Below are 25,254 nucleotides of genomic sequence, written 5' to 3' on the forward strand. Positions count from 1 at the left end.
CTTTCTGAGCTGAGCCTGTGTGTAATTGAGCTTGTTTCCTTTCTGAGCTGAGCCTGTGTGTAATTGAGCTTGTTACCTTTCTGAGCTGAGCCTGTGTGTAATTGAGCTTGTTACCTTTCTGAGCTGAGCCTGTGTGTAATTAAGCTTGTTACCTTTCTGAGCTGAGCCTGTGTGTAATTGAGCTTGTTTCCTTTCTGAGCTGAGCCTGTGTGTAATTGAGCTTGTTACCTTTCTGAGCTGAGCCTGTGTGTAATTGAGCTTGTTACCTTTCTGAGCTGAGCCTGTGTGTAATCAAGCTTTTTACCTTTCTGAGCTGAGCCTGTGTGTAATCAAGCTTGTTACTTTTCTGAGCTGAGCCTGTGTGTAATTGAGCTTGTTACCTTTCTGAGCTGAGCCTGTGTGTAATTGAGCTTGTTACCTTTCTGAGCTGAGCCTGTGTGTAATCAAGCTTGTTACCTTTCTGAGCTGAGCCTGTGTGTAATCAAGCTTGTTACTTTTCTGAGCTGAGCCTGTGTGTAATTGAGCTTGTTACCTTTCTGAGCTGAGCCTGTGTGTAATTGAGCTTGTTACCTTTCTGAGCTGAGCCTGTGTGTAATCAAGCTTGTTACCTTTCTGAGCTGAGCCTGTGTGTAATCAAGCTTTTTACCTTTCTGAGCTGAGCCTGTGTTATCAAGCTTTTTACCTTTCTGAGCTGAGCCTGTGTGTAATTAAGCTTTTTACCTTTCTGAGCTGAGCCTGTGTGTAATTGAGCTTGTTACCTTTCTAAGCCGAGTCTGTGTGTAATTGAGCTTGTTACCTTTCTAAGTCAAGCCTGTGTGTAATTGAGCTTGTTACCTTTCTAAGCTGAGTCTGTGTGTAATCAAGCTTTTTACCTTTCTGAGCTGAGCCTGAGTGTGATCAAGCTCTTCCATGACATGTACAAGCTGCTGATTTAACTCAGAACAATTTTCTTGCTCCTGTTCTAACTTCTCCTTAAGAATTGTGATCTCAAATTCCTGAGCACTGTTCTGTCTGTCATAGATCTACAACAGGAAGTGATGATAATATACATGTATCTACTAAAGGAAGAAACAGTCAAAGATCTACAACAGGAAGTAACAACCATAGATCTACAACAGGGAGAGATGGTCATAGATCTACAACAGGGAGAGATGGTCATAGCTCTACAACCTACAACCAACAGGCTGAACAGGAATAGATCTACAACAGGAAGCTGGTCTAGTAATCTGTTCCAAGACCTACATTGCACAGATTATGATAACTAAGTATATAAGTACTACATTAAATACAGTGATAACACCAAAATCAAAACCAAAATTTGATTGAAATATAATTTTCTATAGAAACGTATTTGCATCTTATATTCATTTTTATTCCTTCATATTTTTGTCTTTAACCTATTCTTAGTATAAGGGGATTAAGAAATATTTGTAATCGTGTCTCAAAACAAGCCACAAAAAAAGGGTTGACATATTACTTCCCCAATTCTATATCAGAAAAATTTGTTATCTTGTTATTAGGTTTATGAATACTTGCTATACATGCATTTGAAAAGAGTTTCATATGAATTTATTCAAAATAATCACACAATAACACATTGTGTTAATCTACATCATTGACAAATTTCAAAATGAACAGAAATGAAAACATAGCGTGTTCAATACAGGGTACTTGAATCATTGGTCCGATTTGACCCCTGACCTTTTCAGTGTTCAGCTGGGTCATGGAGTAGGATTTCCTGCGTGCCTCGGAATTCTCAGCTGAAAAAAAAAGACATCACATTTGACTCAACACACTTATTGCAAGGATGATTAAGAATCTATCGATACAAAAAATCAACAAGTGTTCTCGGCCAATATTTTGCACAACAACTTTAAAATTTTTCAAAGTTTTATCTAGCCTTATATCTTTATCACAGCATTACAGTGACATTAAGTTTTGTACATCTGTTAGCTGAAAAATAAACATGTATTGTTCAACAGTAAACTCAAATGAAAGCATGCTATATTGTGAATTCAAATTTGATAATTTAATTTCAATCTTAAAGTTGCCATTGTATGACCAGAAATAGAGTAGAACTAAAAGATTTCACTGGACTTAGTATAGCATTGAATCATGATTTTTTGAAGTATACACTCTCATAACTGCAGCAGTGTGTGCATACAAATTGAGTAACGCGCGTTAGCACGTTTTGAAAGTTTGTATGCACACACCGCTGCAGTTATGAGAGTGTATACTTCAAAAAATCATGATTTAATGCTTATACATATATTTACATTTTACTTCTTGCCTTGTCTGCAAATGTGATTCATACCTTAAAATTCCTATCTTATCCTAAGGGTAAGTTATTAATAATATTAATGGAAGAGCCACAGTAACAGCCACAAGCGTGAACTTTGATTTTCGCTTGTGACGCTGCAGTTTACAGCGTTCAACGTTTGTGACGTCATAATAAAACTCGTCGATTTGACCTTTGACTACTTGTTGCATTTAGAGGCATTTGAAGATCACAGAATTTAATGGAAAAACACAGTATAATGTAATATAAGTATTTATTTAAATTTGATTGTTTTTTATAAAACAATGGCAAGTAATGTGGGAATAAATGCAAACATTTTATTTTAAGAATGCATCAGGAATCGTTTTCAATCATTTACACAAAATTTTGAAAAATAAATAGCAATATTAAAAAACATTGTATTTTTTTTTAAATATCTTTTATATTAGCCTCGCATTTTCTAATAAATTAAAATATCCTAATTTGATATAGCATCTCTTTTTTTAATAACTTAAAAATAAATGTAATATATAAAACAACTACTTTTTCATTTCATTAATATTGAACGGATGGAAACGATGTTACGTTGTTACTTTCTTGGATTTACTGTGATTATCATTTATCTACTGTGTTGGATGTAGTGCCACCGGGGTTTTCAAAAAGATGCAGACGTTATTCACTCTGTATGAACGACACACGTGTTTGATGTGCTTGCGAAGTAAAGCAGCACTGTCTGTGCAAAATAATAAAGTAAACCTGGGAAATCCTTTCAAAGAATAAATATACTTTGTATTTCATTGATTGTTGTTTTCTTTATTCTTTACTAGTCTACAAACATTTCACTACAATATGTACTTCATGCATTTGGAAGTCAGTGCAGCCTTGAATGCCTCGATCAGAAAGCAACCGACCGTAAATTTCTCAACCGGTATATATACCCCAGTGGCAGTAGAAAAGCGATCGAAACTACCGGTAATATGGCGACCAAATGCTTTTATGAATTCATGTCAGCTTTAAGTTAAGTGAACAGGATATTTCTATTTTCACCTCCATTAACATGCTTGTATGTTGTCATTGACACACAGTTGTACTTATACTTATTTTGTCATTAACAAACAGTTGTACTTATTTTGTTGTTGACAAACAGTTGTATTTATTTTGTTGTTGACAAACAGTTGTACTTATTTTGTTGTTGACAAACAGTTGTACTTATTTTGTTGTTGACAAACAGTTGTACTTATTTTGTTGTTGACAAACAGTTGTACTTATGTTGTCATTGACAAACAGTTGTACTTATTTTGTTGTTGACAAACAGTTGTATTTATTTTGTTGTTGACAAACAGTTGTACTTAATTTGTTGTTGACAAACAGTTGTACTTATTTTGTTGTTGACAAACAGTTGTACTTATTTTGTTGTTGACAAACAGTTGTACTTGAGCATTTAAGGTGTTGTCTTGTGATTAGAAGTTGTTAATATCCTGACTTGTGTTTCAATAGTAATCTTTTATTCTGCCTGCATAAGCAACCCAGTCAAATATTATCAATATTGAGATCATTGTGAAACAAGACTTATGGGCTGTACTCAATAAGACACATTTTCAATTTTGTCAAATCAGTAAGCTGTGTGATAACACACTGTTTTTACTCAACCTCCAGCTGTTTATTCTTTTACTTATCTGAATAATTGTAAAATACAATATACCTATCTGAATAATTCTACAATACAATATATTGTACACTGATTGCTGTACATTAAAATACTTGTCCCAGAAACAGGTAAATATGAGGTTTTAAGCCAATAATCACACCTACCTTTATTTTTAGAAAAGTTGTCCATCATGTTTTCAATTTGTTTGACATAGGCGTCTCGCTCATGCCTCACTTCACGGAGAGAATCTTTAAGATTACTAATCTCCTTTTGATATTCGACTATACTCTCTAAAAAGTTCACTGCAAATGAACCAATCATCAAGTTTATTTACTTTTACGAAAAAATCACGCTTAATATATCAACATTTTGTTTGTTCAAAAAACATATATATAATTTGTGTGTCCAAAAATATATCTCTTTTATAATCAACTGACTGTGTAAACATTGATAAAAAATTCCATGATATTTCTTTTTATTGCAGAAAATACACCTTTAAAAAATCAACAATAAGCCCATATGCTACATCGCTCACCTGAGCAACAATAGGTTTTATAATATCAACTTAACGATTTCCTCTATTTTATTCCCCTATGTATAAATTTGACCCCCACCCCATTGTGGCCCCTCCCTTCCCCTGGGGGTCATGATTTTCACAACTTTCAATCTACACTACATGAGCATGCTTCCACATAAATTTCAGCTTTCCTCTGGCTGAATAGTTTCTGAGAAGATGAGTTTCAAAGATTTACTTTTTTTACTGTTATATATTCCTATGTAAAAACTTGACCCCAAATTGCAGCCCAAACCCAACCCCGGGGGTCGTGATTTTCACAACTTTGAATAAACATTACCTGAGAATGCTTACATATAAGTTTTAGTTTTCCAGGCCAAATAGTTCTTGAGAAGATTTTTGAAAATTTCTCAAAATTTTTCAATATTTTCTAATTATCTCTCCTTGTATTAGGGTATGTCCTTCATTTTCACAATTTTGATTCCCTTTTGCCTGAGGGTGCTTTGTGCCAAGCTTGGTTGAAATTGGCCCAGTGGTTCTGGAGAAGATGTTGAAAATGTGAAAAGACGGACAAGAGACAAAACGTGATCAGAAAAGCTCACTTGAGCTTTCAGCTCAGATTAGTTTGGAAGAAAAATACTGCGCTGCATACTGTAGATTCCTTATTTTACACGAGTACATAATTCCGCGATTCCACTGTTTTGCATCAAATCACGAGAATATTAAATTGCGATCACCATTTTTTTGTTATAATTTCTTATAGTTCAAACCTGTCTGAGAAATAAAAGCGATACTTTAAAATCTGCAAGGGTAGCCTCTCACGATTTTACGTGGAAATTAATTCCTCGTGATTAATTAGGAATTTACAGTGCTTCTTTCTTCAGTTGTATGTGACTTAAGTTTGAAGTTAAAAATAACATCAAGTACTTACCGCTCTTGTCTTGAGCAAATTGCTTTTCTCGAAAACAATGTCCGAGCTGCGTCTCTAGCTCGTTTTTCTCGAGTAGTAACATTTTCTGCTTCTCTTGAAGCTCCAAGTTTTCTCTCTGAAATCCATTTATTAATCAATCTATAATAAATTTGTTTCAATTGAGCTCATCATTAATCAACAAGAGGCCCTCAGGCCTTGTCAATCACCCGAGTCCCATTTTCCTCAGATTGACTTGTCAGAGAGTCTCATGTTTGCATTTTAAGCTGCATTTTGAAGTCTAAACACTAATCTGAGACTTATCTGACTGTAACCCTACTTTTATTGATTGATGTTTGAAAAATATTCATTTATAAAAAGGAGAATGGGGGGAGGTTTAAAAGTTGGAGGAATCTCAGATTATCTTTACCTTAATAGCTCCAGGGCCAAAAGTTTTGCTAATAAGAGACCTACAGGCCTTCAATGGTCAATCTTTTAATCATATTCACAGTATCATTTACCGTATATCTGCTTTTATGGACATCATAACACTGCATTTAGTTTTTCTCAAATATATAGTTGTAAGGCAGCTGTCTTACCTCTAGCTCTAAGTTATTATCCTGGACTATCTTCATCACTTCCTTCATTTCCTGAAACTTCTCATTCAGATCTTTTTTGTGTTCGTAGTCGTTCTTCAGCGACTCTGCTAGCTCTGGTAATTTGTACAGCCAGCCTGCGTATACACTCTCCCGATGCTTCAAGTAATCTACAATATTCCAGTGGAGCACTGTAGTGACTAGTCTATGAAATGATATGTTTACATGTTCAAGGATCCTAACCTTTGAACAATTTACCTGTGGGTGGAACAGTTTACCTGTGGGTGGAACAGTTTACCTGTGGGTGGAGCAGTTTACCTGTGGGTGGAACAATTTACCTGTAGGTGGAACAGTTTACCTGTGGGTGGAACAGTTAACCTGTGGGTGGAACAGTTTACCTGTGGGTGGAACAGTTAACCTGTGGGTGGAACAGTTAACCTGTGGGTGGAACAGTTTACCTGTGGGTGGAACAGTTTACCTGTAGGTGGAACAGTTTACCTGTAGGTGGAACAGTTTACCTGTGGGTGGAACATTTAACCTGTGGGTGGAACAGTTAACCTGTGGGTGGAACAGTTTACCTGTGGGTGGAACAGTTAACCTGTGGGTGGAACAGTTTACCTGTGGGTGGAACAGTTAACTTGTGGGTGGAACAGTTTACCTGTAGATTGAACAGTTTACCTTTGGATTGAACAGTTTACCTGTGGATTGAACAGTTTACCTGTGGGTGGAACAGTTAACCTGTGGGTGGAACAATAACTCTCTTACATATTTACATATGTAGATACGGTACTCAAACTCTACACATACATTTACTTGTGTTCAGTACATTACTCAAACTCTAGATGCACATTTACTTATATCGGTCTTCAAACTTCATGTTATGTACAATACTCAAACTCTAAACACATATTTACTTATGTGGGTCCTCAAACATCACATACACATTTACTTATGTAGGTCCTCAAACATCATATACACATTTACTTATATGGGTCCCCAAACAACATACACATTTGCTTATGTGGATCCTCAAACTTCATACACATTTACCTGAACTCAAACTTAACACACACACATTTACCTGTGGGTGGATCCCTAACCCTCTCTCACACACATGTTTACCCCAAACACACAAACGCATACACACCTGTGGTTGGATCTCTACCCCTCACACATACACACACACACATTTACCTGTGGGTGGATCCCTAACCCTCTCTCACACACATGTTAACCCCAAACACACAAACGCATACACACCTGTGGTTGGATCTCTACCCCTCACACATACACACACACACATTTACCTGTGGGTGGATCCCTAACCCTCTCTCACACACATATTTACCCCAAACACACAAACGCATACACACCTGTGGTTGGATCTCTACCCCTCACACATACACACACACACATTTACCTGTGGGTGGATCCCTAACCCTCTCTCACACACATGTTAACCCCAAACACACAAACGCATACACACCTGTGGTTGGATCTCTACCCCTCACACATACACACACACACATTTACCTGTGGGTGGATCCCTAACCCTCTCTCACACACATATTTACCCCAAACACACAAACGCATACACACCTGTGGTTGAATCTCTACCCCTCACACATACACACACATACATTTACCTGTGGGTGGTTCTCTAGCATCCTTGTTTGTCACATCTTTGAACACATGAGGATACTCCCATTCTAAAATCTCCAGGAACTTTTTTACTCCATTGTCTCCCTTTGTTTGTAAGATGTCAAGAAAATAACCTACAGCCAGCAAGCAAAAACAGATATAAATGAAAACATTTAGCATCGGTTAATGAAGTTGAATGTTTGCATTGGAAGGTTTAATTTTACATATTATGCAAAAAATATTTAAGGTTGCAAACTGACTTGCCCTTAATGAATATATAGAGGATATCTATATTGTGTGATTTTATATTTGCTTTATCCAATGAGTTGAAATGGTGTATATATTCGCGAGGCTTGCCGAGCGAATATAACCATTTCAACAAGTTGGATAAAGCAAATATAAAATCACACAATTATAGATGTTCTATTTACATGTATCTCATACAATTTCATTTATATTATGAAGCTTTTGAGACAGTCCCTTATATGACCCTTATTTTTCAAAGATTATAAACAGTGATGCAACGTTGTGTTATGCGGTTATTGTGACCTTGCGCAATACAATTTAGTACGTCATTTCTGAGATAAATCTAACTGTTTTAATGTAAAGTTTCACTGAAATAAATCTTAAAACAATTTCTTAGCTCTAAATAATTTTTCTTAGAGCTTATTCACTTAATTTAATGGAAATACTGATCAGAAGACTTGAATAATCAAGTTTGTTGACATACACAAAGTTGGGAATGCTCGTTAGTTTGAATTGACTCGAACGAGGAACAATTGTTGATGTTTTATAAAACAAACACTAGCCTTATGATTCGAAATTGAAAATAGTGAATAAGGATGCTTACTGGTGGTGGAATAAAAGTCTTATGAAACATTATTTCGGTAAGTTCTTGTATATAAACACAACCAGAGCGCTCTGTTTTCATCGTGTCGTCAGGATGAACTCCTTGATAGTTAACGTTATTTGTAGTTTTTATAAACTTCACAAAGCAAATTGAAAGTTGAAAGGGTGCTAAACTAATCAAAAATCTTGACAAACAAGAAAAAAGGGTCTTGTGGTTACGGTTATGTATAACTTTGAATAAAAAAATTTAAAAAACCACCCCCTCTCACAATAGCCCCCCCCCCCCCCCAGGGCTCGACATTAACGCTTGTCCGCTTGTCCTGTACCAGTTAAAAAATATACGGACAAGTGAATATTGCTTGCCACTTGTCCGACTGGACAAGTGCATTTTTATGTAAAGAAGTCTCCAACATTTTAAAAAGTAAAGAAAGTTTTGTGATAAGTTTATCTGTAGTCCCGTTATAAGTTTATCGATTAGTTATTTTGAATTTGATCCTGACTTCAAATTGAATCAATTGAGTTACTCTTGATCGGGATTGAAGTTCACTAATTACAACCAACTTTCAGTATTGATCTGTAAAGATGTGGATCTTAGTTCTTACACAGTACCAAACACACATGTTATCAAAAAGAAAGGAAGAATAGGTAGCAAAGATAAACTTAAAAGGATTATGGAAAGAAATGTAATTTACATTAGGTTTCATTCATCATTGATAGACTATGATGACTTTTTATGTTTAGTTTAAAAAACAGATGAGAAATCAATTTAAGAGTTACATGTATTTTAAAATTTAAAATGTCTTGTAATTTGCCATGACAAAGCTACAGCTGACAAATCATGTTTAATGTTATATGGAACCAATACATTTAGGAAAGACACTTTAAGTTTCCATTTAAGAAGTCAGGTTATTAATTATGGCAAGAATAATCGATAAATGACTTTATTTTAGTAATACAGAACTGTAGTTTTCAAGTTGACAATATTTGATCTTTAATACTGAAAATTTTTTGGACAAGTGAAGTTGAAGTTCGGACAAGTAAATATCTTGGTCACTTGTCCGAATGGACAAGTAGGAAAAAAAGTTAATGTAGAGCCCTGCCCCCCCCCCCCCCCCAGTTCCGACGCCTATGCTACGCAGTTATGTGTTTTTCTTCATATTTGTAATTTAAATCTTTGACAAAATCCATTTTATATCAATTTTTGTAGTAGATATAGTTATGATGAAAGTACTAGCAAATCTTCGAAAATAGGTCACTGAAGCGTTTAAGCTAGAGGCTGTGTCTAAAATAGTTCGGACCAGAAGTATTTGATAAAGCATCACCAGTTTGATATAGCAAAGGTTTATCACACGGGTACTATAAACCACACGTATGAGATAAAAATCATCAAACATGTTGCACAAATGATCTTTTAAATTGTATTGTATTCACCATGTAAATACCAGTTTTACAGCACTGGCCAGATATAGAGCACATTCAACTGTGAATATACAAGTTTTACAGCACTGGCCAGATAAAGAGAACATACCACCACGTAGATATAGCGCACAAACCTGCTTGTTGTCGTCGTGTCGGCTTACTAGAGATTTCCTGCGTGTCATCCATTGAGAGTACCTTCACCTCGCGGAGTTTGTCAAAGAACACCTGGGCGTTGATGTACTTGACAATCTTATAGCGCTTCCTCTCAATCAGCTCCTCAAAAATGTCCTCCTCGTCATCAGACATGGCTGCAGTCTGGTCCAATCAAAGCCGGGTCTTAGGAACACCAGTAAACACACAATAATCAGGGACAAGCATTGAATCAGATGAAAGGATTACAAAATAATACATGTTCTGCACTCACATCACAGTCTTGCTAAATGAACTTACTGTGGTTTCCTCAATATTCGTTGAATACTTATTTTCGCGGATTTTGTTGTTAAGTTGATCCATGAAATTAAATGTTCATTGAAGTGTAATTTTTACTAACAATTGATAGGATTATTGACAACGAATTTAAGTATCCTTGGAAGTGTGATTTTCATTGAATCCATGAAAATTAATACCTATGAATATTAATGAAACCACAGTACATGCACATTTAATGATGGATAGGGAAAGAAGCGGGTGTTTTAATTAAAGAATGAATTGGGGGCAGTTTACGCTTTATAAACCGCGAAGCAGTTTATAAAAAAGTGTAAACTGTTTCAAACCATTTTATATCGTATAAAACTAATAAATATTGAATTCTTTGCTTATAATTGAATTTTTTTACTCTTCATTGTAGATAAAAACGGTCATTTGACTTTTAAAATGACGTTATATTGTACAAAATTCAAACATAACATCAGATGTATTGAAATGTTTTTGACGTTAGTCTTACTATGACGTAGGCAACATTCTTTATATGATATAAAATATTTTTTTAGCTAATCAGAATGCGCATTACAACCAGAATTAAATTATTCAGTCTTTAATCGATTACTTTTGCAATTGTTGATTTGAATTGATACCTGTTTTCCTATGACTCCAGGATACTAGTACATGTACCTAAATGTTGATCCCTATGTCTAGAACTAAAACCTGGCCAATCTTAGACGTGGAACATTCTGTGAAAATAATATGAAATTATAAAATTAAATAAATATCCACTCGTGTGAAGATGATTGTTCATTTACGGTATTATTGTCAACCTATTACATCCAAGAGGCTGTAGAGGATGGTGATTCTCTTTAGCCAAGTCAATGACTCCTAACTGATAGCCAAGGAAAATCACTCCTGACAGCCAAGGGAAATCACTCCTAACAGCCAAGGGACACCACTCCTTCATTGCTTACAACTGACAGCCAAGGGACATCACTCTTTCATTACTTAGAACTAACAGCCAAGGGAAATCACTCCTTCATTGCTTACATAAAACAGCCAAAGGAAATCACTCTTTCATTACTTACAACTGACAGCCAAAGGAAATCACTCCTCCATTTCTAGCAACTGACAGCCAAGAGACATCACTCCTCCATTACTAACAACTGACAGCCAAGGGAAATTACTCTTTCATTACTTACAAATGAAGCTTAGGGAAATCACTCTTTCATTACTTATAACTGACAGCCATGGGAAATCACTCCTCCATTACTAACAACTGATAGCCATGGGAAATCACTCCTCCATTACTAACAACTGATAGCCTTGGGAAATCACTCCTCCATTCCTTACAACTGACAGCCAAGGGAAATCACTCCTTCATTACTTACAACTAACAGCCAAGTGAAATCACTCTTTCATTACTAACAACTGACAGCCAATGGAAATCTCTATTTGATTACTTACAACTGACAGCCAAGGGAAATCACTCTTTCATTACTTCCAACTGAAAGCCAAGGGAAATCACTCCTTCATCACTTACAACTGACAGCCAAGGGAAATCACTACTTCATTACTTACAACTGACAGCCAAGGGAAATCACTCTTTCATTGCTTACATCTGACAGCTAAAGGAAATCACTCCTCCATTACTAACAACTGACAGCCATGGGAAATCACTCCTCCATTTCTTACAATTGACAGCCAAGGGAAATCACTCCTTCATTACTTACAACTAACAGCCAAGTGAAATCACTCTTTCATTACTTACAACTGAAAGCCAAGGGAAATCACTCTTTCATTGCTTACATCTGACAGCTAAAGGAAATCACTCTTTCATTACTTCCAACTGACAGCCAAGGGAAATCACTCCTTCATTACTTACAACTGACAGGCAAGGGAAATCACAACTTCATTACTTACAACTGACAGCCAAGGAAAATCACTCCTCCATTACTTACAACTGACAGCCAAGGGAAATCACTCCTTCATTACTTACAACTGACAGCCAAGGGAAATCACTATTTCATTACTTACAACTGACATCCAAGGGAAATCACTCCTTCATTACTTACAACTGACAGCCAAGGGAAATCACTCCTCCATTATTTACAACTGACAGCCAGGGGAAATCACTCCTCCATTACTTACAACTGACAGCCAAGGGTAATCTCTCCTCCATTACTTACAACTGACAGCCAGGGGAAATCACTCCTCCATTACTTACAACTGACAGCCAAGGGAAATCACTCCTCCATCACTTACAACTGACAGCCAAGGGAAATCATCCTTCATTACTTACAACTGACAGCCAAAGGAAATCACTCCTCCATTACTTACAACTGACTGCCAAGGGAAATCACTCCTTTATTACTTACAACTGACAGCCAAGGGAAATCACTCTTTCATTGCTTACAACTGACAGCCAAGGGAAATCACTACTTCACTCCATTACTTACAACTGACAGCCAAGGGAAATCACTCCTCCATCACTTACAACTGACAGCCAAGGGAAATCATCCTTCATTACTTACAACTGACAGCCAAGGGAAATCACTCCTCCATTACTTACAACTGACTGCCAAGGGAAATCACTCCTTTATTACTTACAACTGACAGCCAAGGGAAATCACTCTTTCATTGCTTACAACTGACAGCCAAGGGAAATCACTACTTCACTTCATTACTTACAACTGGCAGCCAAGGGAAATCACTCCTTCATTACTTACAACTGGCAGCCAAGGGAAATCACTCCTCCATTACTTACAACTGACAGCCAAGGGTAATCACTCCTCCATTACTTACAACTGACAGCCAGGGGAAATCACTCCTCCATTACTTACAACTGACAGCCAAGGGAAATCACTCCTCCATTACTTACAACTGACAGCCAAGGGAAATCACTCCTCCATTACTTACAACTGACAGCCAAGGGAAATCACTCTTTCATTACTTACAACTGACAGCCAAGGAAAATCACTACTTCATTACTTACAACTGACAGCCAAGGAAAATCACTCCTCCATTACTTACAACTGACAGCCAAGGGAAATCACTCCTTCATTACTTACAACTGACAGTCAAGGGAAATCACTACTCCATTACTTACAACTGACAGCCAAAGGAAATCACTCCTCCATTACTTACAACTGAAAGCCAAGGGAAATCACTCCTTCATTACTTACAACTGACAGCCAAGGGAAATCACTCCTTCATTACTTTCAACTGACAGCCAAGGGAAATCACTCCTCCATTACTTACAACTGACAGCCAAGGGAAATCACTCCTCCATCACTTACAACTGACAGCCAAGGGAAATCACTCTTTCATTACTTACAACTGACAGCCAAGGGAAATCACTATTTCATTACTTACAACTGACATCCAAGGGAAATCACTCCTTCATTACTTACAACTGACAGCCAAGGGAAATCACTCCTCCATTACTTACAACTGACAGCCAGGGGAAATCACTCCTCCATTACTTACAACTGACAGCCAAGGGTAATCACTCCTCCACTACTTACAACTGACAGCCAAGGGTAATCACTCCTCCACTACTTACAACTGACAGCCAGGGGAAATCACTCCTCCATCACTTACAACTGACAGCCAAGGGAAATCATCCTTCATTACTTACAACTGACAGCCAAAGGAAATCACTCCTCCATTACTTACAACTGACAGCCAAGGGAAATCACTCCTCCATCACTTACAACTGACAGCCAAGGGAAATCACTCTTTCATTACTTACAACTGACAGCCAAGGGAAATCACTATTTCATTACTTACAACTGACATCCAAGGGAAATCACTCCTTCATTACTTACAACTGACAGCCAAGGGAAATCACTCCTCCATTATTTACAACTGACAGCCAGGGGAAATCACTCCTCCATTACTTACAACTGACAGCCAAGGGTAATCTCTCCTCCATTACTTACCACTGACAGCCAGGGGAAATCACTCCTCCATTACTTACAACTGACAGCCAAGGGAAATCACTCCTCCATCACTTACAACTGACAGCCAAGGGAAATCATCCTTCATTACTTACAACTGACAGCCAAAGGAAATCACTCCTCCATTACTTACAACTGACTGCCAAGGGAAATCACTCCTTTATTACTTACAACTGACAGCCAAGGGAAATCACTCTTTCATTGCTTACAACTGACAGCCAAGGGAAATCACTACTTCACTCCATTACTTACAACTGACAGCCAAGGGAAATCACTCCTCCATCACTTACAACTGACAGCCAAGGGAAATCATCCTTCATTACTTACAACTGACAGCCAAGGGAAATCACTCCTCCATTACTTACAACTGACTGCCAAGGGAAATCACTCCTTTATTACTTACAACTGACAGCCAAGGGAAATCACTCTTTCATTGCTTACAACTGACAGCCAAGGGAAATCACTACTTCACTTCATTACTTACAACTGACAGCCAAGGGAAATCACTCCTTCATTACTTACAACTGGCAGCCAAGGGAAATCACTCCTCCATTACTTACAACTGACAGCCAAAAGAAATCACTCTTTCATTGCTTGCAATTGACAGCCAAGGGAAATCACTACTTCACTTCATTACTTCCAACTGAAAGCCATGGGAAATCACTCCTCCATTACTTACAACTGACAGCCAAGGGAAATCACTCCTCCATTACTAACAACTGACAGCCAAGGGAAATCACTCCTTCCATTACTTACAATTGACAGCCAAGGGAAATCACTCCTTCATTACTTACAACTAACAGCCAAGTGAAATCACTCTTTCATTACTTACAACTGACAGCCAAGGGAAATCACTCCTTCATTACTTACAGCTGACAGCCAAAGGAAATCACTTCTTCATTACTTACAACTGACAGCCAAGGGAAATCACTACTTCATTACTTACAACTGACAGCCAAGGGAAATCACTCCTGACAGCCAAGGGAAATCACTACTTCATTACTTTCAATTGACAGCCAAGGGAAATCACTCCTTCATTACTTACAACTGACAGCCAAGGGAAATCACTCCTCCATTACTTACAACTGACAGCCAAGGGAAATCACTCCTCCATTACTTACAACTGACAGCCAAGGGAAATCACTCCTCCATCACTTACAACTGACAGCCAAGGGAAATCACTCCTTCATTACTTACAACTGACAGCCAGGGGAAATCACTCTTCCATTACTTACAACTGACAGCCAAGGGAAATCACTCCTTCATTACTTACATTCTTTCATTGCTTACAACTGACAGCCAAGGGAAATCACTACTTCACTTCATTACTTACAACTGACAGCCAAGGGAAATCACTCCTTCATTACTTACAACTGACAGCCAAGGGAAATCACTACTTCATTACTTACAACTGACAGCCAAGGGAAATCACTCCTCCATTACTTACAACTGACAGCCAAGGGGTATCACTCCTTCATTACTTACAACTGACAGCCAAGGGAAATCACTCCTTCATTACTTACAACTGACAACCAAGGGAAATCACTACTTCATTACTTACAACTGACAGCCAAGGGAAATCACTCCTCCATTACTTACAACTGACAGTCAAGGGAAATCACTACTCCATTACTTACAACTGACAGCCAAGTGAAATCACTCCTTCATTACTTACAACTGACAGCCAAGGGAAATCACTCCTTCATCACTTACAACTGACAGCCAAGGGAAATCACTCCTCCATTACTTACAACTGACAGCCAAGGGAAATCACTCCTCCATTACTTACAACTGACAGCCAAGGGATATCACTCCTTCATTACTTACAACTGACAGATAAGGGAAATCACTCCTCCATTACTTACAACTGACAGCCAAGGGAAATCACTCCTTCATTACTTACAACTGACAGCCAAGGGAAATCACTCCTTTAATGAGACAACAGGCTGATTGTCATCATTCCAAGTATAAATTCCATATCTTGTTTCACCAATGGGAAATGCATGATGCAATCTATTTATCCACACACTATGTCAGACATCACAGAATCAACTCTTTTGTGTTGATTAAGTTTAACAAATTACCTGTTTTAAGAGGAACATCACAGAATCAACTCCTTTTTGTTGATTAAGTTTTACAAATTACCTGTTATAAGAGGTTCATCACAGAATCAACTCCTTTGTGTTGATTAAGTTTAAAAAATTACCTGTTATAAGAGGTTCATCACAGAATCAACTCCTTTGTGTTGATTAAGTTTAACAAATTACCTGTTTTAAGAGGTACATCACAGAATCAACTCCTTTATGTTGATTAAGTTTTACAAATTATCTGTTATAAGAGGTACATCACAGAATCAACTCCTTTGTGTTGATTAAGTTTTAAAAATTATCTGTTATAAGAGGTACATCACAGAATCAACTCCTTTGTGTTGATTAAGTTTTACAAATTACCTGTTATAATAGGTACATCACAGAATCAACTCTTTTGTGTTGATTAAGTTTAACAAATTACCTGTTATAATAGGTACATCACAGAATCAACTCTTTTGTGTTGATTAAGTTTTACAAATTACCTGTTATAATAGGTACATCAAAGAATCAACTCCTTTGTGCTGATTAAGTTTAACAAATTACCTGTTATAAGAGGTACATCAAAGAATCAACTCCTTTGTGCTGATTAAGTTTAACAAATTACCTGTTATAAGAGGTACATCACAGAATCAACTCCTTTGTGTTGATCAAGTTTAACAAATTACCTGTTTCAAGAAGTACATCACAGAATCAACTCCTTTGTGTTGATTGAGTTTTACAAATTACCTGTTATAATAGGTACATCACAGATTCAACTCCTTTGTGTTGATTAAGTTTAACAAATTACCTGTTATAATAGGTACATCGCAGAATCAACTCTTTTGTGTTGATTAAGTTTTACAAATTACCTGTTATACTAGGTACATCACAGAATCAACTCCTTTGTGTTGATTTAGTTTTACAAATTACCTGTTATACTAGGTACATCACAGAATCAACTCCTTTGTGTTGATTAAGTTTAACAAATTACCTGTTTCAAGAGGTACATCACAGAATCAACTCCTTTGTGTTGATTGAGTTTTACAAATTACCTGTTATAATAGGTACATCACAGATTCAACTCCTTTGTGTTGATTAAGTTTAACAAATTACCTGTTATAATAGGTACATCGCAGAATCAACTCTTTTGTGTTGATTAAGTTTTACAAATTACCTGTTATACTAGGTACATCACAGAATCAACTCCTTTGTGTTGATTTAGTTTTACAAATTACCTGTTATACTAGGTACATCACAGAATCAACTCCTTTGTGTTGATTAAGTTTAACAAATTACCTGTTATAAGAGGTACATCACAGAATCAACTGTTTTGTGCTGATTAAGTTTTACAAATTATCTGTTATAAGAGGTACATCACAGAATCAACTCCTTTGTGTTGATTAAGTTTAACAAATTACCTGTTTCAAGAGGTACATCACAGAATCAACTCTTTTGTGTTGATTAAGTTTTACAAATTATCTGTTATAAGAGGTACATCACAGAATCAACTCATTTGTGTTCATTAAGTTTTACAAAGTATCTGTTATAAAAGGTACATCACAGAATCAACTCCTTTGTGTTGATTAAGTTTAACAAATTACCTGTTTCAAGAGGTACATCACAGAATCAACTCTTTTGTGTTGATTAAGTTTTACAAATTACCTGTTATAAGAGGTACATCACAGAATCAACTCCTTTGTGTTGATTAAGTTTAACAAATTACCTGTTATAATAGGTACATCAAAGAATCAACTCTTTTGTGTTGATTTAGTTTTACAAAGTATCTGTTATAAGAGGTACATCACAGAATCAACTCATTTGTGTTCATTAAGTTTTACAAAGTATCTGTTATAAAAGGTACATCACAGAATCAACTCCTTTGTGTTGATTAAGTTTAACAAATTACCTGTTTCAAGAGGTACATCACAGAATCAACTCTTTTGTGTTGATTAAGTTTTACAAATTATCTGTTTTAAGAGGTACATCACAGAATCAACTCCTTTGTGTTGATTAAGTTTAAAAAATTACCTGTTATAATAGGTACATCAAAGAATCAACTCCTTTGTGTTGATTAAGTTTTAAAAATTATCTGTTATAAGAGGTACATCACAGAATCAACTCCTTTATGTTGATTTAGTTTAACAAATTACCTGTTATAAGAGGTACATCACAGAATCAACTCCTTTGTGTTGATTAAGTTTAACAAATTACCTGTTATAAGAGGTACATCACAGAATCAACTCCTTTGTGTTGATTAAGTTTAACAAATTACCTGTTATAATAGGTACATCAAAGAATCAACTCCTTTGTGTTGATTAAGTTTAACAAATTACCTGTTATAAGAGGTACATCACAGAATCAACTCCTTTGTGTTGATTAAGTTTAACAAATTACCTGTTATAATAGGTACATCACAGAATCAACTCTTTTGTGTTGATTAAGTTTTACAAATTATCTGTTATAAGAGGTACATCACAGAATCAACTCCTTTGTGTTGATTAAGTTTAAAGAATTACCTGTTATAAGAGGTACATCAAAGAATCAACTCCTTTGTGTTGATTAAGTTTTACAAAGTATCTGTTATAAGAGGTACATCACAGAATCAACTCCTTTGTGTTGATTAAGTTTTACAAAGTATCTGTTATAAAAGGTACATCACAGAATCAACTCCTTTGTGTTGATTAAGTTTAACAAATTACCTGTTTCAAGAGGTACATCACAGAATCAACTCTTTTGTGTTTATTAAGTTTAACAAATTACCTGTTATAATAGGTACAACACAGAATCAACTCCTTTGTGTTGATTAAGTTTACCAAATTACCTGTTATAAGAGGTACATCACAGAATCAACTCCTTTGTGTTGATTAAGTTTAACAAATTACCTGTTATAAGAGGTACATCACAGAATCAACTCCTTTGTGTTGATTAAGTTTTACAAATTATCTGTTTTAAGAGGTACATCACAGAATCAACTCCTTTGTGTTGATTAAGTTTTACAAATTATCTGTGTTAAGAGGTACATCACAGAATCAACTCTTTTGTGTCGTTTAAGAGATACATCAATATCTCTGTCAGCCGTAGGATGGCAGTAGTTCAATATTTAATGCCATGATTATATATAACTCGATTTATGATTGAAAATTAAAGCAAAATCACCCACCTAATTACCCACATTGTTTACCTACTTCCCTCATTGAAAACAACCCAGATTACATACTTCCATCTGGGAAATAAAAATATTTTCACAACAAACATCGTAAAACAATGGAAACTAATACTTACTGTACCAGTACTTTAACAAGAATTGACAAATAAGTGGGTTTTAAGTAACTGTTGTATTATCTTGAGAGCACTGTATGATTGGTCCAGAGAGTAGATTGTGAGGGTGGGCCGCAATGGGGGAAGAGGAGACTAGTGCATGTTGGTGTTTTCTACTTAATATTTATATTAATACACTGTCAAAGAAATAACTGTATCAAATTATCCCTTATCTTAGATATTGGATTATCATTGAATTTTTCTTGAAATTTAATTTGGTAATAAGAAACATATCTGAACTGTCAAATAAATTACTGTATCAAATTACCCATTATCTTAGATATCACTGAATTTTCTTGAAATTTTGGTAATAATTAAGAAACATGCCTGAATAAAAAGAAAAAGAAAATTCCAAACCTTTACACAAACAGTAACCCGGCATTGACTCTTGTATCAACATTGTATGCGATTTAACTACAGGAAATAATTCAAAAAATAAAAGTGCAATCCCTATAAGTAACTATGCAAAAGGTTTTTAAAGAATTGTTTACTTGACATAGTGATATAACAACGGTTATTTATGCTGTGTATAAAAGTAACCTATTTGTTGCTAAATCCCACATTGTTTATTTTCATGATAAATATCTAATTTCCCCCTCTTCTCACATGGTCTGATATGCTCTATTTGAACTCCCATTAAGTGGGCACACATAGTGGGGGTGGTTTCTTATTTATCACACAGAGAGGTACCTTGTTTAAGAACAAATTAGGAAAGTTTAAATAAAGATGTTGTTTTAGAACAAAATAGGAAAGTTTAAATAAAATGTTGTTTTAGAACAAAATAGGAAAGTTTAAATAAAAATGTTGTTTTAGAATAAAATAGGAAAGTTTAAATAAAGATATGACTGTAAATTTAATGTATCTCTTGTGAACTACTTCAATTATTCTATCACATACATTTGAGGAAAATTTGTTGATAAAAAGCACAAAAATCTCAAAACTACTGTACAGTATTTTTACCTTCTATAAACTAACTGTAAATGATTACATTTATCTTTATATTTTAGCTTTTTTGGCAGAAAACAGCTTATTCTAAATCCAGTACATTGCAAAAAACTATGATCCATGTATATATATATTTTACATATATATAAAATTATATATCAATTCAGAAAAATACACTTAAATCAAATCTACATCTATGGTGGCAAACTCAAAATTCTGCAAAGTATTGAACATGCTAAACATTATATGTTTATAGTACCTAAGCCTCCATCTGCAAAGTTTTTAAATACAGTAGATTCCTAAATATATGCGAGGGATTACTTTTCGCGAAAAATCGCAAGAAATATACCTTGCCGATTTTAAAATCTTGCTTTTATTTTCTGCGAGTTGAAAGTTAAAAGAGATTAGGATAAAAGTTCCGCATCGCCCATATATCTTTTAAAGACATTTAACCTCCCTTCTATTGTTTATATAAGATGACCCCCACATGTTGTGTCTGTCTGGGAATCCTCATCAGATTTCACATACAAGTATACAACTGCTATTTGTACCGTAAGTTATCAATATTTCAATTACTTTGAAAACCTGCATCAGGTAGCTAGACTATGATAAGGCTTTAAGAACAGTAACTCTCATTTTTTTTTATCTTAATTTCACCATTGCAATAAATTGTTTCTTACTACATAAAGCACTGAAATTTTTAAAGTAAATAGATAAATGACCCTCAGATGCTCAACATCAAATAATATTCACAAACCAAAATAATACCTTTACGAGTACAGCAATAAATTTTCCAATCTCCATCTCTCTAATTTTCGAAGATTAAATGAAAATCACATTTCAATTTGTGGCCATTTAATTTCCTGCATCATCTCAACAATGAAAGTTGGTATTAGATGAATATTGAGGAAACCAAGGTATCCTTGACCACTAAACACGGTGAATGAACAAAGTTCCATATGAGCTCTTCATCTGATTAATATTCTCTATCAAAAATATTCCCTCGATTTAAATACTGAAGCCTATATTTCATACACTGTTTATATAGTGACACAGAGAGCCGTAGCAGTGTCTGAAAGAATATACCATGGATATCTACCGGTATCTGATCCTGGTTAAAAATAAATCATGACAGCACGCGTCAATACACGGATGGCGGTAAATAATTAACTCTGATAAAATCTTTTACTGACGGTTACTGGAGTATTAAAGCTGTTTGTTTAATCAAATTAAAGCATTTTAAAAGCCCTGCAATTTAATGCATCGCTTGAAGGTACGTCATAAGTTTTTAAAACAACAAGTACCTGTAAACTTTAAATTTAAAACAAAGCAACCAGAGAGAGATGGCCAGAGGAGAGAATGTACAGGTGATATAACTCATCAAGATAATGTGATTGAAATGGCTTGAGAAAAACCCACACTCATTTTTCACTTCAGTACCCAGTAATATCATGTATTGCACATTGCAGAAGAAACAAACACTGTACACAGGGAAATATTTGCCCCTATTTCACTTTTGCCCATTTCGCCCTTGATGTCAGCAGGCAAAGGACTATGTGCGACATTATGGTGTTTTAAAAAGCTTCAAAAATAAGGTAGAAAATAGTTGAAATCATATCAGAAATAAGTGTGAAAAAGGTTGTCTCCACAGTGACGTCATAATGTAGGAATGATGTCATGAAGATTGTCTTATTTTGATAAATTGATGTTTTCTAGCAAAATATGGGTGTTTTCCAACTGGGAGACATCGAGCGCAGGCTTGCTCAAGTACCACTTTTTAGTATGTTTTGTATATATGTGTAAAGAAAACCATATCTTAAAATTGTACTTGAACTGACCTGCACTCTATACTTCCGAATGCAAAATATAAAGAAAAAATGACAATATTTTCATTTGTTTGCAAAAGTGCGGGAATTCGGTCATTTAAGTGACGTCATAGAAAAGCAGCGACTGAGCAATGATGACTAAAATCAAGATTAAAGTGATAGGCATTCTCTGTAGAATGATTGATGAAGATTTGATTTTCATACGACACTATTTAGAAATTGGTTAAAATTGGGGGCAGATATTTGACCATACTGCACATAGCCCTGTAAGACTTGGCTAACTCTAATGTCTCAAATTATCTCTGACTCTTTAAATAAAAACAACTTTGGGTGAATTCAAGACTGTTTGCAAATGTTAACGGGTGAAAATTACACGGGGTGAAAATAACTATGTCTACAGTATTATGTAAACCCTGCAAGTATCATCTGTAAAAAGTCAGCTAACATTAACTCTGCTACCCTTGTTTTCCATAAGCAAGTAGAGAGTGAAATATATTATTGATATTCTTCATAACAACATTCTAATCATATAAAACTTTTTCAGTTATGCATTGAACATTTTCCCCCTGAAATTCAGTATTTCATGAGTAGACTACCAAGCCATACAGACTATGGAATACAAACTATGCCATACAAAAAGCATAAAAATCCTAATCATGATTTTTATCTATTTTTAATACTTTGATCACTGAGCTTAATGAATATTTGGGAAGCGCATCTTTTAGACATTTTAATCTGATTATCTCCCCTCCTACTCCCACCAGTGACATTTTAATCTGATTATCTCCCCTCCTACTCCCACCAGTGAGTAGTAGCAATCGTCAATAATGTATCAACAATACAAACATATCGTATCAATGACATTAACATACAGATACTGTATTACTTCAAGATCAAACAAAAACAAACGCCAAGATCCTTAGAAAGACAAAACAAAGTTCATAAACTCTAGCCACAAAAAAATACACAAACACTAATATTGAAAAAATAGGACACAAGTTATTACAACAATGCTATCAATCTTGTTTGTGGTACCTTAATTTCAATAAAAAAAAAATTTACTCTCTTTGTAGAGAATGATAAGTAATTGTACAAGGGTTCACACTAATCTGTTTGTGTCTTTAGTATTTGGCCAAGCCTATAACTATAAAATATAGAAATGTGGTTGTCAAGTAAGGAGACAAACAAACTGTGACATTAAGTTTCTTTAATTTATGATTGAAAACTTTTACTGAAGGAGGTCTGCAATCAACAACACATGTCAAACATGTATACATGTAATACTATATACTATTTACAATGATGAAAGCATGCATGTAGCATCAGTGAGGGGGGCAATGAACCTTTTTCTAAAATAAATCTAAAAAAATATCTTTAAAAAGCCAACTAGCTGCCCTTTCTCCACTTTTGGAACATTACATATATATGATATGATATTGTGATCCAATATAAGATCAAACAATTCCCCTTCTCCAATGGATTAGGTACAGTCTATTTGATATTTGAGGCCTAAAATTGTCGAAGTTTTGGGGGTATGTACCCACCCTACCCCCCCCCCCCCCACCACCACCACCCCTACCCCTTTTAGCCCCAAAAATACACAATAACTTGACTCCTCCTGATCATTGGGACCAATTTGGAAACTGTTGTGAAATTATACAAGCGTGCTGTATAAATGACCGTTGTCAAACTATCGTACACACAATGCTCAATTAAACATGTATTTTAATCATTACCCATGCATATCATCACCGCAGACGCAGTGTACCGGTGTACCAATGAAGAATTTACCTGAATTTGACATGTCATGAATTGAGCACTAATGGCTGCATTCAATATCGACTGATTTATGTAGAAGTCCCGTCGTTCGTTTATTCATTCATTGATGCACGCTGTGGTAGCTGTGGTTTTCTTCCCCGAAGTTCAAAACTTCCTGATTGACCATTTTTGTTCCCCGAATGTCGATCCCGATTTAAAAAAAAAAACTCCCCTCTTTTCCACCCTTATATAACGTGGAGACATATTTAAACAGATAAAATTTTAATCTCGTTAAAACGACGATTTTGAAGCCAGACATTAGGTTTATAATTTTACAAAAGTATGCATTGTATAATTAGGTTCTGACATTAAACATATCAGAAAAATCGTCTGCATTTTATAAATTGTTTGAACCTGGATCATATAAAAAAAATTAGTAGGAGGAGCCAGCGACCCGGATATAGACCTGTCATCTAATTTATATTATAAATGACGTCATGCGTTGTAGATAAGATAATCTAACTTCATTATACGGGAAACGTGTAGGAAAACCCGCACATCTTTAGACCTGTTATATAAAATTCAGACATCACTTTTTGTAGGGGGGGGGGGGGGGGGCAGAATGATCCAAAAGAAAAAAAACATCTTCGCTAGCCAAGGGTTTCTGTGTGCGGATCAGAAACCCTTGTCTGGCGAAGTTAAAAAAAATAAAACCCTACTCTACTCCACCAATGTCAACTTTTTGCAAATTTATGGAAAATATTTTCTGCGAGAAAAAGTGGGGGGGAATTAATAACCCAAGTTTTTGTATATGTTATGTTACACCGTAGAACTAATGGGTTTCTTACGCGTTTCACCACAGATTTTCTTAATGTTACACCATTTACCGAGGTTTAATGTATTTAGAAATTCTGCCAGATCCCACCATGTTGATAATTAAGACTCACAAGTCGGTCATTTCATTGCAAGTAGAAAGTAATCTTAAATCATAAATCCTCAGCTGCATATCTTTATTTGGTTAATGATTTGGTGGGATTTTTTTAATATCAATTTATTCGATTACCAATTGGGGGCCATCAAACACTATTTATTATACAAAAA

General features: G+C 35.5%; 1 protein-coding gene across 6 annotated transcripts in view; it reads right to left on the bottom strand.

Moving 5' to 3' along the window:
• LOC128165469 (caspase recruitment domain-containing protein 14-like) overlaps nucleotides 1–24,345 on the bottom strand; it is a 56,780-nt gene extending 32,435 nt beyond the window's left edge. For 5 of the 6 annotated variants that reach the window (XR_008241062.1, XM_052830063.1, XM_052830064.1 and 2 more), the window contains exons 1-9: nucleotides 24,187–24,345; nucleotides 10,926–11,021; nucleotides 9,987–10,188; nucleotides 7,590–7,718; nucleotides 5,947–6,113; nucleotides 5,372–5,486; nucleotides 4,091–4,228; nucleotides 1,702–1,760; nucleotides 873–1,022 (exon numbers count right to left, since the gene is read on the bottom strand). Coding sequence is in view for 5 of the 6 variants with exons in the window: in XM_052830063.1 (XP_052686023.1) it covers nucleotides 873–1,022; nucleotides 1,702–1,760; nucleotides 4,091–4,228; nucleotides 5,372–5,486; nucleotides 5,947–6,113; nucleotides 7,590–7,718; nucleotides 9,987–10,158 (930 nt within the window). In the remaining variant the exon portion in view is untranslated. Of the gene's footprint in view, nucleotides 1–872; nucleotides 1,023–1,701; nucleotides 1,761–4,090; nucleotides 4,229–5,371; nucleotides 5,487–5,946; nucleotides 6,114–7,589; nucleotides 7,719–9,986; nucleotides 10,189–10,925; nucleotides 11,022–21,337; nucleotides 21,820–24,186 lie in introns of those variants that run through there. The other variant, XM_052830062.1, reaches the window with a different exon arrangement.
• Nucleotides 24,346–25,254: the final 909 nt, after the last annotated feature.

This window comes from Crassostrea angulata, chromosome 10, assembly GCF_025612915.1.
Source record: "Crassostrea angulata isolate pt1a10 chromosome 10, ASM2561291v2, whole genome shotgun sequence".
NCBI classification, from domain to species: Eukaryota; Metazoa; Mollusca; class Bivalvia; order Ostreida; family Ostreidae; genus Magallana; species Magallana angulata.